This window comes from Acipenser ruthenus, chromosome 48, assembly GCF_902713425.1.
Source record: "Acipenser ruthenus chromosome 48, fAciRut3.2 maternal haplotype, whole genome shotgun sequence".
In the NCBI taxonomy this organism is placed as follows: domain Eukaryota; kingdom Metazoa; phylum Chordata; class Actinopteri; order Acipenseriformes; family Acipenseridae; genus Acipenser; species Acipenser ruthenus.
In genome coordinates, this window is record NC_081236.1 from 2,269,649 (window position 1) to 2,288,908 (window position 19,260).

Here is a 19,260-nt window from a genome sequence, read left to right on the forward strand (position 1 = left end):
GGTGATTAGAAACCATATCACTGATGTGGTAAACTTACTTTCTACTTTCTAATTTCTTTCTCTCTCTCTCTCTCTCTCTCTCTCTCTCTCTCTCTCTCTCTCTCTCTCTCTCTCTATATATAAAGGTGACCTTATGGCTCCATGGTCACCGGGACAGTTCAGGTTTTTCAACACAACCCAATGCATTCTGGTACGTTTTACCTGTCTTGGGTAAGAGAAGCAGGACTACACTTACCAGAATGCATTGGGTTGAGTTGAAAAGCCTGAACTATCCCAAACTGTCCAGCAAACACGGAGCCATGGTCACTTTATCTATCTATCTATCTATCTATCTATCTATCTATCTATCTATCTATCTATCTATCTATATATATATATATATATATATATATATATATATATATATATATATATATATATATATATGATCTGCACTTCCTACTTGAATTTTCACTGTCAATAAAATGGCTGATTTAGTTTTGCTTAAAGTTGCTAGTGCTAATAAGAGAGAAGAACATTCTTTGGTGAGCACTCCTTCAAAGGGAATTAAAAACAGCTGGGTAGTGTTGCTTCCTCTTGGGTTGTAGAGTGCTGAATGTCATTTGCCTGCCTCAATACTGAATAGCACTGTTACCTGTGAGTGGGGTCTGCGTGGTATTTCTGTTGTTTTTTTTCTTGATTGTCTTTGTTTTCACAGGGTCCTGTGATGTAACTTACAGATCATTTCTGTTTACCACAGTAATGTTGCACGATACCTCTGTACCTTCCCCATGGTTATACCATGCATTTACCATTTTCAACCAATGCACTGCCAGACAGGTAATAATTGATGAACACACTGAAAACATTTTATTATTCAAAAGCAAGAAACAAAACATGCATGTACATACTTATACACAGTATTGTCCCTTATAAACATTTAACATGGTCTGTTTGCACAGTATTTCTGCAGTTTTCCCATGGTTATACTTTGCATTAGTTTACCATGCTTTACCATACCTCTGTGCTTACCAGTGCTTTACTGTGCATTCACTGTGCTTTATTACACTTTTTACTGTGGGAAACTTTTATAAGGGCTAATACATGCATTGAGCAACTTTTAAAAAGCAGAATACAAAGTAATGAAAAAAAAAAAACTAAGGGGCAGAGTGTTGCAGGGGGCAGGTTAATGGTTAATGGTGTCCCAGATAAGAATTTAGCTTCAGAGCGCTCTATAGAGGCCACCAGGCTGTGATGAATGAAACAGAAAATTAATTAAAATCTAAACAAGAAAAATACTTATACAACTTTACCACAGTAAATGTGCATGGTCATTGTGCATACTTTTCCCATAGTAATACTATTTATTTACCATAGTTTACCATGGTTTGAGTTATGCTTGACCGTACCTCTCTGTGATTTACATGGCTAATCCTTTACCATGCTTTCAATATGCTGCATTACACTTTGTTGTGTTTTTACTATGGGAAGCTTTTATAAGGGTGGATATTTCATACCCACACCAATTATCCCTTTACAATCAATATTCATAACATATTTCTATACATTCCATTGGATTATATAAGAATCGCTCCATTCACTTTAATTGAGATTCCAAATCCTGTTATCTTGTGATAAAATGATACGGTTCAACTTGGAGAAACAAACATCACAAAGGTCCCATTGACAGCAACTGGGCTATTTACTAAAAAATAATTTAAAAAATCAAATACAAAATGAAATATAACTGAATTCAGTAACAAAGTGTTTTTAATTACTTTGCATTGACATATTTAGTAAATACATGTTATTACAATGTTATTATGCATAGTTACAATGTAATTAATGTGTAAATCTTTTTGCATGCTATAACCCTAACTCTAAACCTAACCCCTTTTCTGATTGTGTACTTATATATATTGTGCAAAAAGATTTGCACATTAAATACATTGTAACTATGCATAATAACATTGTAATGATGTGTAAGCACACATGTGTTTACTAAATAACTACTATGTAAATCAACAGTAATTAGAGACATCTAATGTAAAGTGTGACCCTGAATTCTAATTCAATTTACAGTGACACAGTAATTATCCCCCCCCCCAAAAAAGATTTCATTTCACTGCAGTTGCAAAGCTGCAATTCCAAAGGAAATGATTCACAAAGCTTAAATCATCAAAACAGAATTTACAAAAAAAAAACAACGACCCAGAGTCCGGCGAAGAGCAACCAGACTAATCCCAGGGCTAAAAGGAATGAACGGTGAAGATTGAGGAAACCTATTTATTTAGAACAAAGAAGAATTCTTAAAATCTTAACAGGAGTTGAAAAACCGCCAGCAATACTTTAAACACAGAAGCCTGGACCAGGGGACACATGTTGATGATGCTGAATCACTGGGATCTTTAAGAGCTGACTTGACACAGTTTTGAGATCACTCAGCTGCTTTTGTCAATCTCTTATCAATTGCTATTTTCAACATATTCTTTATTAGGCTGTTTTTTAATGTTATTGTCTAACTGTTGCCAGTTTTGTGGCTCTTGGGATCCTTATAGAAACAGATTGCACTTGGATTGGATCCTTATAGAAATGGATTTCGTTGCTTTGTATGTATGAAAGGCACGCTATAAATACAATTTGATTTGATTTGAATCACTGCCAGTCAGTGTAACTCAGGAATGAAAACTTTGTGTAATATTATCCTTACAATTGTACAACTCTTTTTAATATTATAGAGGTTTCACTGTATTTGACTGTAGTTGCCACTCATGAACACAAGGTGGCATCCTTCTTATAGAGTCTGGTATCCAGCTTGGCCCCGCCTCCTGCTGATGAGGTAAGCGATGATGACGATGACAATCAGGATGGCTAAGACCACACCCACTGCAATGGCTATGGTGTAATTGGGTTTGTCTGCAGGACAGAAGTCAGCTGGAAACACAGCAAAGGGTTAATGAAGAAAGTAAAAAAAAAGAACACATGCATTTTCCTATAGATCATGAATGACGTCTGACAAATCAACTGATCACCTGTAGAATATGCATACTAATCACAGAGTTATGATATTCAAGTTTTAGAAGATTAGTCTGCTGTATATGGATGGCGTTGAAAGGTCACATGATTAGAACGTGGACGTCTGTTCTCCAAGATATATACCATAAGAGCAACAGAGCCCCTCAAACATAATACAACTAAATGATATTCCTTGTTGCCTTGGTAATAGGACACTTTATTTTAAGAAATCGACAGTATGTTTATATTTGTCATATTTCCATGTATATAAATACATTCCTGAAATGTGTGGCTTCCTACATTGTATTTAGGGCTTCTGTTTTTCAGGTTTTATTAATTGTATTTTTCGGTGCTTATTTTTTAGCTATTTTCGAGTTTTATGTAAATCGTTTTTTTTTTTCGGGGCTTTCGTTTTTGATATACTGTATGAAATTAGTGTTTTTGGTTACTTTCCAAAATGCTTCAGCGTTTTTTTTTCTGTCAAAATATGTATAGTAACTCTACAGTACATGCACATATAAGTTTCTTTCCTTTGCTGTCTTCCACAACAAAATCCCTACGGTCACGGGCACATTCTTGTGGGGTTTTTGTGTGTAGGCATTTTTGTACATTTCGCCACAATTCTGTTTTAATTCCTCTGTATCTTAACTATAATACAGCTTGAAATTCCGCTAACAAGCTTCCATCCGGATTGTAATCTCGTTTTAAATCTTGCAAGCGGAGTCTCCAATAGAAATGTAGGAATGTGCTGTCACTCAGTAGTTGGGGCAGGTTTAAAGTATTCAGAACGAATCAATGATAGATGCAAGTCAGGAGGGCGGGACGTTGCCCAGCAGCACTGGGAAATGTATTTATTATTATTTTTCTAGTAGGTTTTATTTTTTAATGGGGAAAGGGTAAAGTCAATGTGAATTGATTAACCATTTCACAGTTTTTCCGGTGTTTATTGGCTATCCACCAATATCATTTTATTTGTATCTAGGGTGTTTTATCGGGTTTTATCGGTTAAAATCGAAGCCGTAATTATACTGCACAATACTGAAGAATACTCAACTCAAAGACATGGCAATTAACCAAGGAAGGATGGAAACTCCGAAATAACAAGCATCATACTGATAGCAGAACATTGTGATAAAAGTTACTGTAGCTAACAGAATAGTTGCACATATAGTCATTGTATAGGTCTCAAATGTGCAGTTTTGAAAGAAACGCATGTTATAGCAGACATGTATTTTCATTTAAAACATGATTCAAGAAACTCTGTCTTGCACTTTCACCTGGAGGGTGAATTTGTCCCCACCCCTTCACTGGCTTCTTTTCTGTCAATAGCCAATCAGCTGCTTCCCTTATTGATGGGCATGCTTTCAGCCAGTAACATGCTTTAACCCAGAAGACGCCTACTGAGGTGAAATGAGCCAGGGAGTGCAAGTGCAAACAGATCACCTAAGAATAAGGCACAGCAACCAAGAGCTTCCTTTGACTTAGTTTAGTACCAGAAATCACGTCTTAAATGAAAATACATGTGTTTCTTTTAAAACTGCACATTTGAGATCTATGTAGCTTGTGGAAGTGCAGCATGGGTAGATGTGTTCTCTCTTGCTTTCCATGCTCTTTAAGCCTGATCTCTGTTATTAGCTTTGTGTCTCTGCTACTCCTGATCTTTCACTGTATCTTCTTATGATTCTATATGACAGACGCATCCACAATGTTTTAGAATTCTCACATCCTAGCCTTGTATTTAATGTATCACACTTTGTTTTTCACTGTATTTAATGTATTGGCTGGCCCCCCTGCGTCCGCCACCCGTCCGCTCCAGCTCATCCAGAACTCTGTTGCCCGCCTGGTGTTCTCTCTGCCTCGCTTCGCCCACGCTACTCCACTACTCCGCTCGCTCCACTGGCTCCCGATCACCGCTCGCATCCAGTTCAAGACTCTTGTACTAGCCTACAGATGCCTTGACCAGACTGCACCCAGCTACCTCCAGACCCTCATCTCTCCCTACACCCCCACTCGACCTCTCCGCTCCGCCTGCACTAGAAGACTAGCTCTACCTCCGCTACGCTCCCCTGCCTCCAGAGCCCGCTCCTTCTCCACCCGCAGTGGTGGAATGACCTTCCTACAGATGTCAGGACTGCCCAGTCCCTGACCACATTCCGGCGCCTCCTTAAGACTCACCTCTTCAAACAGCACCTGTAGAACTCCTCTGTTTGTATCCTGGGACACTATCACCCTTCATGTAAATGTGCTTTATTTTGCTCTTATCTGCCCCCTATTTTACTGCATTTAATCCTGTACTTCAGAATACTGTAATCTGCCAAGTGTTTAACCTGTAGTACTTTGTATTTAATCACATCCTGATGTAACTATCACTATTTAATCATATCCTGATGTAACTATCACTATTATCTGCTGTATTATTGAGTTGTGGTTTGTCACACTTGTACTTTGCTTGAACAAAAGTTATTGTATTTCTTGCTCTTATTGTATTACTTGTATTGTAACACTTGAAATGTATTTGCTTACGATTGTAAGTCGCCCTGGATAAGGGTGTCTGCTAAGAAATAAATAATAATAGTAATAATAATAATAATAATTATGCATTGGTTTTTAATTTGTCTTGTAAAGCACTTTTTGATGGTGGTCCTCTATGAAAGGCGCTATATAAAATGAATATTGATTGATTGATTGATGTATGGCATTCTTTTGTTATAATTACTTTAAGCATGTCATTACCATGTCATATTCTCTACATACTGCTGGTATACATTATGGCCATCAACCTTCCTCATACTGATAGCGCTAGTTGAATTTGCAGCCGTGGCGATGGGGGATGGGTAGATGTTACTGATATTCTTGTTCAATATGCACTGGAAACTCTAATACCTGGTCCGAAGTCTCCCTTGGTGATGTTAAAGGCCTGAACCTGTTGCTGGCTGGTCTCCAGGTAGAATCCGGAATTGATCATCACCGATTGGTTCTTGCAGCTGTATGAGCGTCCAATCCCAGCCCCGAACACAGACAGAGAGTTATTGGAAGCCGAGAAGTGAGACTCTGTGACAGGAAATGACATCACACAGTCAGAGACACACAACCCAGCCAGCCCAGATATGTCAGAATGCATGTTTTACATTGCCAAACACAAAATGATGCTTTCCAATTATTAAGTACAACTCAATGATAACAAGATGTGTTCTGGCAGTGTGAATTTATACTCTATCCCCACCTCACACTATCCCCCCTGTACCACACACTATCCCCACCTCACACTATCCTCCTGTACCACACACTATCCCCACCTCACACTATCCCCCCTGTACCACACACTATCCCCACCTCACACTATCCCCCTGTACCACACACTATCCCCACCTCACACTATCCCCCCCTGTACCACACACTATTCCCACCTCACACTATCCCCCTGTACCACACACTATTCCCACCTCACACTATCCCCCTGTACCACACACTATCCCCACCTCACACTATCCCCCCTGTACCACACACTATGCCCACCTCACACTATCCCCCTGTACCACACACTATCCCCACCTCACACTATCCTCCTGTACCACACACTATCCCCACCTCACACTATCCCCCCTGTACCACACACTATCCCCACCTCACACTATCCCCCTGTACCACACACTATCCCCACCTCACACTATCCCCCTGTACCACACACTATCCCCACCTCACACTATCCCCCCCTGTACCACACACTATTCCCACCTCACACTATCCCCCTGTACCACACACTATTCCCACCTCACACTATCCCCCTGTACCACACACTATCCCCACCTCACACTATCCCCCCTGTACCACACACTATCCCCACCTCACACTATCTCCCTGTACCACACACTATTCCAACCTCACACTATCCCCCTGTACCACACACTATTCCCACCTCACACTATCCCCCTGTACCACACACTATCCCCACCTCACACTATCCCCCCTGTACCACACACTATCCCCACCTCACACTATCTCCCTGTACCACACACTATCCCCACCTCACACTATCCCCCTGTACCACACACTATTCCCACCTCACACTATCCCCCTGTACCACACACTATTCCCACCTCACACTATCTCCCTGTACCACACACTATCCCCACCTCACACTATCCCCCCTGTACCACACACTATCCCCACCTCACACTATCCCCCTGTACCACACACTATCCCCACCTCACACTATCCCCCCTGTACCACACACTATCCCCACCTCACACTATCCCCCTGTACCACACACTATCCCCACCTCACACTATCCCCCCCTGTACCACACACTATTCCCACCTCACACTATCTCCCTGTACCACACACTATCCCCACCTCACACTATCCCCCTGTACCACACACTATTCCCACCTCACACTATCCCCCTGTACCACACACTATCCCCACCTCACACTATCCCCCTGTACCACACACTATCCCCACCTCACACTATCCCCCCCTGTACCACACACTATTCCCACCTCACACTATCCCCCTGTACCACACACTATTCCCACCTCACACTATCCCCCTGTACCACACACTATCCCCACCTCACACTATCCCCCCTGTACCACACACTATCCCCAACTCACACTATCCCCCCCTGTACCACACACTATTCCCACCTCACACTATCCCCCTGTACCACACACTATTCCCACCTCACACTATCCCCCTGTACCACACACTATCCCCACCTCACACTATCCCCACTGTACCACACACTATCCCCACCTCACACTATCTCCCTGTACCACACACTATTCCAACCTCACACTATCCCCCTGTACCACACACTATCCCCACCTCACACTATCCCCACCTCACACTATCCCCTCTGTACCACACACTATCCCCACCTCACACTATCCCCCTATACCACACACTATTCCCACCTCACACTATCCCCCTGTACCACACACTATTCCCACCTCACACTATCCCCTCTGTACCACACACTATCCCCACCTCACACTATCCCCCCTGTACCACACACTATTCCCACCTCACACTATCCCCTCTGTACCACACACTATTCCCACCTCACACTATCCCCCCTGTACCACACACTATCCCCACCTCACACTATCCCCCTGTACCACACACTATTCCCACCTCACACTATCTCCCTGTACCACACACTATTCCCACCTCACACTATCCCCTCTGTACCACACACTATTCCCACCTCACACTATCCCCCCTCTACCACACACTATTCCCACCTCACACTATCCCCCTGTACCACACACTATCCCCACCTCACACTATCCTCTCTGTACCACACACTATCCCCACCTCACACTATCCCCCCTGTACCACACACTATTCCCTCCTCACACTATCCCCTCTGTACCACACACTATTCCCACCTCACACTATCCCCCCTCTACCACACACTATTCCCACCTCACACTATCCCCCTGTACCACACACTATTCCCACCTCACACTATCCCCTCTGTACCACACACTATCCCCACCTCACACTATCCCCCTGTACCACACACTATCCCCACCTCACACTATCCCCCCTCTACCACACACTATCCCCACCTCACACTATCCCCCTGTACCACACACTATTCCCACCTCACACTATCCCCTCTGTACCACACACTATTCCCACCTCACACTATCCCCTCTGTACCACACACTATTCCCACCTCACACTATCCCCTCTGTACCACACACTATTCCCACCTCACACTATCCCCCTGTACCACACACTATTCCCACCTCACACTATCCCCCCTGTACCACACACTATTCCCACCTCACACTATCCCCCCTCTACCACACACTATCCCCACCTCACACTATCCCCTCTGTACCACACACTATTCCCACCTCACACTATCCCCCTGTACCACACACTATCCCCACCTCACACTATCCCCCTGTACCACACACTATTCCCACCTCACACTATCCCCCTGTACCACACACTATCCCCACCTCACACTATCCCCCCTGTACCACACACTATCCCCACCTCACACTATCCCCTCTGTACCACACACTATCCCCACCTCACACTATCCCCCCCTGTACCACACACTATCCCCACCTCACATTATCTCCCTGTATCACACACTATTCCCACCTCACACTATCCCCTCTGTACCACACACTATCTCCACCTCACATTATCTCCCTGTATCACACACTATCCCCCCTGTACCACACACTATTCCCACCTCACACTATACCCCTCTTCTACCAACATTTTCAGTACATTCCAATGTTGCCTGCATGACTAACTAGTCACTCTCACCTCTGCAAGCTTAAAGTCCCATTTGTGGATAATTATCACACACACACTCCTCTTAATGTGAGCAGTAAGAGAACATTCACACTGTATCAATCCGGGCTGCAGTCTCCAAGATTGTATAAGGATTGAATACAAAACCATTTCAACATCAGTCACTGAGAAAGACTTCTCATCGAAATGTTGGCCTTAGAATGTACTTTGATGACACTAAGAAAGACTTCTAGCTGAAATGTTTGTCAGTGAAACTTTCTTTTAGCATGAAGATATTTTTTTTTTGATAGAGATTTGCAATCCCTTTCATATTGAATGCTGAGACGTACCTGTATTTGTAAATGTGTAATTGACTTCAGCCTTGATGAATTTCACAAACACATTGTTATTGTCCTGCAGTGACAAAAAAAATGTTAGTTAGGAGTCCCTCTACTTCTATTCAACCACTAGAGCCACACTGCTTCCCTCCCTCCCAGCCCCTCCGCTCTACACTAGAGCCACACTGCTTCACTCCCTCCCATCCCCTCAGCTTTCGACACTAGAGCCACACTGCTTCCCTCCCTCCCAGTCCCTCAGCTCTCAACACTAGAGCCACACTGCTTCCCTCCCTCCCAGTCCCTCCTCAGCTCTAACCACTAGAACCACACTGCTTCCCTCCCTCCCTCCCAGTCCCTCAGCTCTCAACACTAGAGCCACACTGCTTCCCTCCCTCCCTCCTAGCCCCTCAGCTTTCAACACTAGAGCCACACTGCTTCCCTCCCTCCCAGCCCCTCCGCTCTACACTAGTCACACTGCTTCCCTCCCTCCCAGTCCCTCCTCAGCTCCACTAGAGCCACACTGCTTCCCTCCCTCCCAGTCCCTCAGCTTTAACTGTTGAAACTGTATTTTTGCACCTGTGTTTTGGTGAGAATATTTTGTTCCCATTTTTATTTTTAAATAAAGGTTTTGCATGACAGGAAAGCTATTATATATTTTAAATAAATATATGACAAATAACTTCCCCAGTTGGCAGATTCAATTTCGTATCAAGGTTTGTGGTCTAAGTTAATGTGCTACAATTTCAGAATAAATTGCAGAATATTTAGTTAAGAGGAAGTATACAAAATAAATTCTCACTGTTGTTTTTACTTCAGACAGATGCCTAATCTTTACTAATATTCTTTTTATAGTATATTGTTTTGTTTCTTTTTAAAAAACATTTATTTTACCCCCCATTTTAGTCCAATTCCACTCCCTCACTGGAGCAACTCCCCACAATAGCTCGAGAACCAGTTCAGTCCCCAAGATAATCAGCTCTTTGCACCCAGGAGCTCCACAGTGGATGTGAGCTACCGGGCCCGGATGGACCCTCGGGGACCCCTGCGCTCCCCTGACTGTGCGACTCCCCCTGCACACCACGCGGCCGTGCCTTTACCAGGGGAGACCCTCAGGGACAGTTTTGTAGCCTACGCAAAACTCTATCTAGCTGTATCAAAAGCTTTTTCATTAGAATAGTTTTGCTTTTTAAAATATAATGGTATTTATGCATGTGACCCGCTGTGCAGGAAGTGATAAGACAAAAAGTAACAGATCTGGGTTCCGGTGTGATCCTGCTACTATACCTTGTGTTTACCGCAGTCAGGTTTACCCTGTGCTTTTCCCATAGTAATACGATGCATTTACCATAGTTTACCATGGTTTGTTTTTTTATTACGTACCATACCTCTCTGTGCTTTACAATGCTTCCCTATGCTTTACCACACCTCTCTGTGCTTTACAATGCTTCCCTATGCTTTACCAGACCTCTCTGTGCTTTACAGTGCTTCCCTATGCTTTACCAGACCTCTCTGTGCTTTACAATGCTTCCCTATGCTTTACCAGACCTCTCTGTGCTTTACAGTGCTTCCCTTTGCTTTACCAGACCTCTCTGTGCATTACAATGCTTCCCTATGCTTTACCATACCTCTCTGTGCTTTACAATGCTTCCTTATGCTTTACCAGACCTCTCTGTGCTTTACAATGCTTCCCTATGCTTTACCAAACCTCTCTGTGCTTTACAATTCTTCCCTATGCTTTATCAGACCTCTCTGTGATTTACAATGCTCCCCTATGCTTTACCAGACCTCTCTGTGCTTTACAATGCTTCCCTATGCTTTACCAGACCTCTCTGTGCTTTACAATGCTTCCCTATGCTTTACCAGACCTCTCTGTGCTTTACAATGCTTCTCTATGCTTTACCAGACCTCTCTGTGCTTTACAGTGCTTCCCTATGCTTTACCAGACCTCTCTGTGCTTTACAATGCTTCCCTATGCTTTACCAGACCTCTCTGTGCTTTACAATGCTTCCCTATGCTTTACCACACCTCTCTGTGCTTTACAATGCTTCCCTATGCTTTACCACACCTCTCTGTGCTTTACAGTGCTTCCCTATGCTTTACCACACCTCTCTGTGCTTTACAATGCTTCCCTATGCTTTACCACACCTCTCTGTGCTTTCTTACACTTTGCTGTGCTTTTACTGTGGGGTGTTGTGCTTTATTATTTTCTTACCTTTTGGAATAAGAAGGTGATTGACCCCTCCTTGAAGTTCAGTTTAAGTGTGGCTTGTTTATCTTGGCATTTGCCTGAAGCTGCGGTTTTGTTCGGCTGGACAATAAACGTGCCCCATGACTAAAAAAAAAAAAGAGAATATCTTTATTCATTTTGTTTTTTAAAAGATTTCCTAGGAAATAAAAGCCAGACTCATTTCAAGTAGTATCCTAGACACAGACCATTACCCTCAAAACAGGACCTTTCCATGTTTGCAATCATTCTGATTGGTTCTTTGTACAATTACTCAAATACCATGTGATATGTGCTTTTTGATATGTGTTAAAGTAGCTAGGCACATCCATTCTTTATATGGGTCTCAAATGTGCAGTTTTGAAAGAAAAACATGTTTTTAGCAAACAGGTATTTTCATTTTAAAACACGACATCCCGGTACTACACTAGGTTAACAAGCCATGACATTTCAGCCAGTAACATGACCCAGAAGACACTGCTGGGGTCAAGGCAAACAAACTGAGAACTTTCTTTAACCTAGTGTAGTACTAGATGGCTGTTTTAAAATGAAAATACAAGTTTGCTATAACATGTGTTTCTTTCAAAACTGCACATTTGAGACCTATGAAGCTAATGGAAGCTAGTGGAATTATCTTTGAGCTACAATCACTTTAAGGTGATTTGGCTAAGCGGTCAGGAGCTTTGACATATTAAAAAAGGATACCGTTTAAAGATGTCATAGTGGCACTCACATTAAAAATGGATGTAGAAAACATGTAAAATCTAATATAAGCAAATATTACAGTAAATATTTTATTTTTGTCAGTCACTTTTAGGCAAAATTTTATGAACACAAAAGATCCCCATTTTGAGGCATTTTTGCTGTTTCCCACACTGATCAGTTTCTTTTCCTACCTGTTTTCCTCCAGTAACGTTGTATTGAATTTTCAACTGTATCGCCAACCTAGCTCTGACACACACAACCTTCCCTTCCTTCACACTGTAATCACCCACTTCCAGGACTGCAGGGGGAGTTGGCTTTGGAGCGGGTGTAGTAGCTGTGGTGTGATTGGTGATCATTGGAGTGGTGTGGTTGGTGATTGGTGCATGGGTAGTATGATTGGTCATTGGGGTTGTGTGATTGGTGATTGCTGGTGTTGTGTGATTTGTGATTGGTGCGTGGGTTGTGTGGTTTGTGATTGGTGCGTGGGTTGTGTGGTTTGTGATTGGTGCGGCAGTTGTAAGGTTGGTCATTGGGATTGTGTGATTGGTGGTTGGTGCATGGGTTGTGTGATTGGTCACTGGTATAGTGGTGCTTTGGGTAGGACTGGTAAATTCTTTAGCTGGTGACATCGTGGCTGCTTTTTTATGATGTGGCCAACTTGGGTTTTCTTCCTCAGATGCACAGAGAGCTGTAAAAATAGAAAGACATTTTAAAAATGATAAATCACGTTCCAGTGACAACTAAGATAACTCCATAAATCTTCCCTGCCCTACAATTCAATTCCTTATACAGGTCTCAAATATGCAGTTTTGAAAGAAACACGTGTTATAGAAATTTAAATCATGACACATGGCTTTAAAGAAATCTCTGCTTACAAGCCATGTCGCTCGGCCCAAGGCCTGGGGCAGAGGGGTGATTTCTACAGTACACAGTTACACGGGACACTGTGCTGAGGGCTGCTCCAGAGAACGGCAGGACTGAATGTGAAGCAATGCTCTCCAGGAAAAAGGAATGCAATACACACTGCTCTACCCAGTGATCCTGAAGATTTTGGTTAACGGTACCCAGCATCACTTTGCAACACCAGCAGATGTCAAGAGCTTTATTTTAACTTTGCCTGAGAGAAGGCACAGCCTAAGGAGACCAGCATTAAGGTCATGTAACAAATCGGACTCTTGGACTGTAAACTTTAGATTTAGTCATTTCTCGTGGTTTAGTTAATATCTCTGATCATCTTGCCATTCTTTTCGAGGTTATTTTGCCTTTAGCTACAAAGAGTGTGGGACGTACAATTAAAACTCAGGTAGTTAACTCCTAAGTTGAGTTCATCGCCACTTACTCAGTCTTTATCATTAGATGAGTTGGTAAGAGTAAGTGCTTTAAAACAGACTTGAAAATTATAAAGTGTAAAAAATGGTCAGGATGTTAACAATGAAAAGAAAAATTCAAGGTACATTATTTCAACAGTTCTAGCAACATGTGGGGACGTATGACGCTATATTTTTCGCAACCCCGCTACTTACTCTTCAAAGAGTATTGTTTTGAGATTGTAACAGGACGGGGCTTTAAAGAGGAGTTCTTTATTTTGTTATTCATGCATGTTTGGTTTGAAATGCAGGTGGAAATAAGAGAAGGTCAACATGGCGAGAGTGATGATAATAGTCTTTTTCTTCTAGTCTTCACATCAGATTTGAGCATCGTTGTTAGATGCGCCGCTGGCCAGTGTCAGACGATTCCACCAGGTCTGTCCTTGAGCAAGGCGTAGGCTTCAGCTGTAGTAGGTGTTTCATCGCTTGGATCTGGCCGCATTCACAATGTTCATCAGTGGGAACTCCCCACTGTTTCAGGAAACTTTTACTGCTATTGTATCTGGTTTTATCTGTTTATTACTAGTGGAGCATTTGCATTGGATGAAGGTTAATCATTTACATTGGATTAGGGGGTTGTTCTGTAGCAGGTATGATACAGTTTCTAGCACACTATTAACAAATGAAGCTTTGACAATTATTACGCGAGAGTACTATTGAATAAAATGCCATAAAAAAAGACATGTTTCCAATAACATGTTTTTCTTTCAAAACTGGAGATCTGAGACAAAAACCTGACCGGATATTGTTGTGCACACACTTCTGAGTTTTAATAACTATTTTGATGGATATAGTGGAGGCTGTCATACGCGTGCACGTCACAAATTTACATATGACTAGAGAACTGCTTATCCAATTATCATGAAGCTTTGTATTAACGTGATTAATAAATATAAGTGTGACATACAGATGGCTGTATGGAGAAACAGACACCCGTATATCCCCAGAATGTAATAACTTATGGAGATGTCTGTCTGTCTGTCTGTCTGTCTGTTTGTCTGTCCAGTCTGCATAGATGTGGAGAACCACTTATCCAAATTGCCATGCATTTTGGTATTAACATTATTTAGCATAAATAATTGATTATAACAGATTCTGGGGATCTAGAGCGGTGTCTGTCCATTCATCCATCCATCTATATATCACATATCCAGAGAATTGCTTATCAAATTGCTCATTCTTATTCTATACTAATCTGAACATACTGTTGGTACATGTCATGGTCCTCAACTGAACACGTTGCAAAATGACTCCAAATAACTGAACTCAAAGCCACAGTGTGTCCCAGCCAGAACAGAAATATCAAGGGCAAAGGTGAAACTAGACTGTTAGTTATTAACATTGCATGGTCTTAAAGTGACCACAGATAACAAAATAATTCCTGTTTTGCCCTTCCATTAGCTACATTGATCTCAATGGAAGTGCCATTTGATACACATTGGGTAACTTTCACCATCAGTGTGGAGAGATTGAGTTATGCCAGCCTGGAGTCCTAACTGGGGCTGACAGACAGACAGACAGACAGTCACAATTGAAATGGATCTGCTGCTGGTGGAAATGAACAAGTTTGATTTCAAATCGCTTTCAATTCAGTCCCAGTGTGTACTGTTAAAAAAGTCCTGGTTAACCTAACACATAAAGTAATTGTAGCTAACAAAATATTGGCATACACTTTCTCCGCCATGCGCACCCATTCATTCAGCGGGTCTCAATGTGGAGGGAGCAGCTTTGAAAGAGAATCACAGTTTTCAAACCGAAGCCTTTTGTGTAGATAACTTATCTCTGCATACCCTTGATAATGCAAAACCTAATGGAGGACGGGCTCGCTATGGAGAATTGCAACAATACCCAGAATGCAACAGCACCTGTAACTGCAGATGCAGAACGATCCTTCTTATCAGAACAATGTGCTCAGGGGTGACGCACGCCCCATCAAAGGTAAACTTTTAATGAACGGTACGTCTTGTAACACCAACAGCACAGCTGTGTTTAAACATTAACGACAAGGATATTGAAGTAAAATTCTCAATTTACAACCAGATCCTTTATTACAAAAATTACATTTCAAGTGCTCATACTTAGTCTAGTGATAACGCTACATAAAAAACGGTATTTTTATTATTATTATTATTATTATTATTATTATTATTATTATTATTATTATTATTATTATTATTATTACTACATCGGGCATAGAATTTAAAAAGTAAACGTAATTCTGTTCCGGTTGTCCGAAAATGTTAATGTTAAAAAATTAAATAAAAAAATTAAATATTACGATATATTATATTAATGAATATCGATTCAAATATTTGCCGTGATCATTCCATAAATGGTCTATTTGAAGCTGTGACAGTGCCATGATTTCTTTACATATTTTTACCGTGACAAAATCGTACCGTTATTAATGACTGATCCATCGAGACACCTTCCAGCACCTTGTAGAGTCATGTCAAAGCTGGGATCAGGACCCAGTAGGATTGGCCAGTGTATATGCAGTTGTGTTTATCAACCTTAGACTACCATTGCAATGTCGTGTTCATATTATATATGTCATTTGAGTTTATTAAGACTTGTATAAGTAGTTTCCTTCTCTAACAAGCATATTTAAGACATACGAAAGACACGTGTGTTAATTATTTATTTCTAGAGGACGTCTTTATCCAGTTAATACACTTGGAATAATACTGGAATATATATTTGATACATAGGGCGCTTCATTTTCTTTTCTTTTCAAAGTTTTATTGAACCGACGCCATTTCTTAATTAAACTCTTAAATGCGTTGATTGTGAGACAAGATCCATTTTTATTATTTCTCCCGTAACTTGAATGAGAATATGTAAAATAATAATAATAATAATAATAATAATAATAATAATAATAATAATAATGAATAATTCAAACCGAACACAAAAAGCAAGTTCAGTTAAAATTGCTTTTCCCGGATTTAAAATCTTAATGACTCGTTGCAAAAAATGTTATAACCTGTTTTGCAAATAATAGTTTCCTCTTAATTCCGATTTAATTTAACTTCACACGCTGTTTGCGTTTTTTTTTTTTTTTTTTTTTTAATATATTATCAATGAAACAGAATCATAATCTCAGTCAAATTACGTGAAAAAAGAATAAAGCGAATTTGTTTCACAATCCAAACTTTTCCAGGAGTTTTAATTAAACGGAGTCGGCTCAAAAAAAGGGACATCACGTGATCAAAAACCCGAAAACGAAGCGCCCAATTACAGTACCTATTTACCGGAAACTAGAACTCAGCTGAACTGTATTTGCATATTCATGTATTTACTGATTTCTGTCAAACTGTTGCCTAGTTTTGAGTGCACACACTGAAATAAAAACCACACAGCATTTTTGAACGAGAACTGAATGGGGAAATGGCTGGGTGTTAAGCACACAATGAATGGCTGTAAGAGAGTTGCTAGACTATAACTTGCATTCCTGTGCATTCCTAAAATGTTTGAAATTGTTCATTTATCAAATATATATTCTCGGAGAGACAGTGTGTCCTCACTCTTGACCTAAACACACCCTGCCTGCCGTTCAGCCCTGGGCCTCTGTCAAGCAGAGACAGGTGTGCTGAACTGTGCTAGTGTTTGTGTTGTGATGCGGATTACATTCATGTCCACTGTGTCTGTCTCTGGGACAGACCACTGACAAAACTAATGTCACCTGACAGATTAGAACCCAAGTGAGCTGGAATGAGAGGCTAGTGAATTAGGCCACTACTATTGTGTTACATGTTCCCATGTGTTGCTAAAACTGTTTACGTAAGGTGTGTGTGTTGTTTAAATTTTTTTTTTACATTTTGACCACTTTTTAAAACTTTTAAATTGCATTCCCTGCCTCAAGATGGCTTCCCATGTACCCGCATGGACCTCTCACAACTACATTTCCCATCATCCTCCTGCTCACATATGTAACTGAGATGGATTTACCAGGATGATGGGAAATGTAGTTGTGAGAGGTCCATGCGGGTACATGGGAAGCCATCTTGAGGCAGGGAATGCAATTTAAAAGTTTTAAAAAGTGGTCAAAATGTAACACAATAAAATAAAAAGGTCCTTATGTGCCCGTTAAAGAGAGCAAATTGTTTCAGAACACCAAAACGCACCAAAAATTGAGGAACAAATTCAGCACTGGCCAGTATATTTTTCTTTCACAGTGTCGTAACTTGCTCTTTAGCCTAATGACTTTTAGAAACCTCGTTCTGATGTGTTTTATTTATGTCACCACAACCTGGATTCACCAAAGCTATTTCTAAAATGAATTTAGCAATCTCTTTTGTAAAACTAGAAACACCAACAAGAAAAAAACTTTAAATAAATGTACCATATAAATGGAACCCAAAAAATGATTGCATTTGAGACCATTTCTAAGAAACATTTAATGACAGATATTTCAAATAGTAGTCTTTTTCAGTGTCTTCAAATTTTTCAAGTGTAAATGTTTCTCATTCAATGTATTACATTTCTTTTCTTATTTCTAAATTCAGCACCAGTCAGTGTTTAATAGTTATGGGTGAAATGTCTAAGAAATAACTTGTTACCATGATAAATTTGCACAGTAATTTTTCAGATTCCCCCTGCGTTTCCCATGGTTATACTACACATTTACCACAGTTTCCCCTGGTTTGCCATGTTTATTAATATGCCTTATCATACCTCTCTGGGCTTCATCGTGCTTTTGCTGTGGTTTCACTACAGTAAACGTTTACATAGCGCAGCCATCTTTGACTCAATTTTACCCATGTAAAAAAGAAATAATTTTAATTTAATTAAAAAAAATACTTGCCAACAATAGCTGCCAGTGCTAGAAAGAGAAGCATGGTTCCTGTAGTCTTCATTTTAAAAGAACAATCCACTTATTGACCAATTTGAATTTGATAACTGTTAATATTCCACTGTCAAAGTCTGTCTTTGTCTCTGAATCTGAGGGGAGCAACTGAGCTGAGGAAATGAAACTGCTGTTGCTAAAGCAGCTGACGAGTGCCTCTCAAACTGTGTCTCAGTGGTTTTCTATGAGTCAAAGTGAAACCTCTAGTATTGTGAAATACTGTCACTGAATCAAACCTCTAGCACTGAAACACTGTCATTGAATCACAGAGAAATAAAGAACAATTTGTACTTTGATATTCGTATTGCTGTCTCCGACATACAAAAAACACTTAATGCTGTTAGGGCCAACATGCATTTTAAATTGTGATTAGTGTACTTCTGCAGACTGTAAACCCATATAAGTTATTGAGAATAGCAGATTCTGGGGCTTATAGGAAGGTGTCTGTCTGTCCGTCCATCTCTATGTCACTCTTACATTTTTGCACATATCTGAGAATAACATTTAATTTCTAATTCT

The 19,260-nt window shown here is 40.8% G+C and overlaps 1 protein-coding gene across 1 annotated transcript; it reads right to left on the bottom strand.

Annotated features, from left to right (window-relative positions):
* Positions 1–823: 823 nt before the first annotated feature.
* Positions 824–18,892, bottom strand: LOC117967610 (macrosialin-like). Its single transcript, XM_059014601.1, has 6 exons — positions 18,700–18,892; positions 12,717–13,213; positions 11,809–11,928; positions 9,609–9,672; positions 5,878–6,045; positions 824–2,913 (listed from the first exon to the last, which is right to left on the bottom strand). The coding sequence occupies exons 1-6, from the start codon at positions 18,749–18,751 to the stop codon at positions 2,774–2,776; spliced, it is 1,041 nt and encodes a 346-aa protein (XP_058870584.1). The 5' UTR covers positions 18,752–18,892; the 3' UTR covers positions 824–2,773.
* Positions 18,893–19,260: the final 368 nt, after the last annotated feature.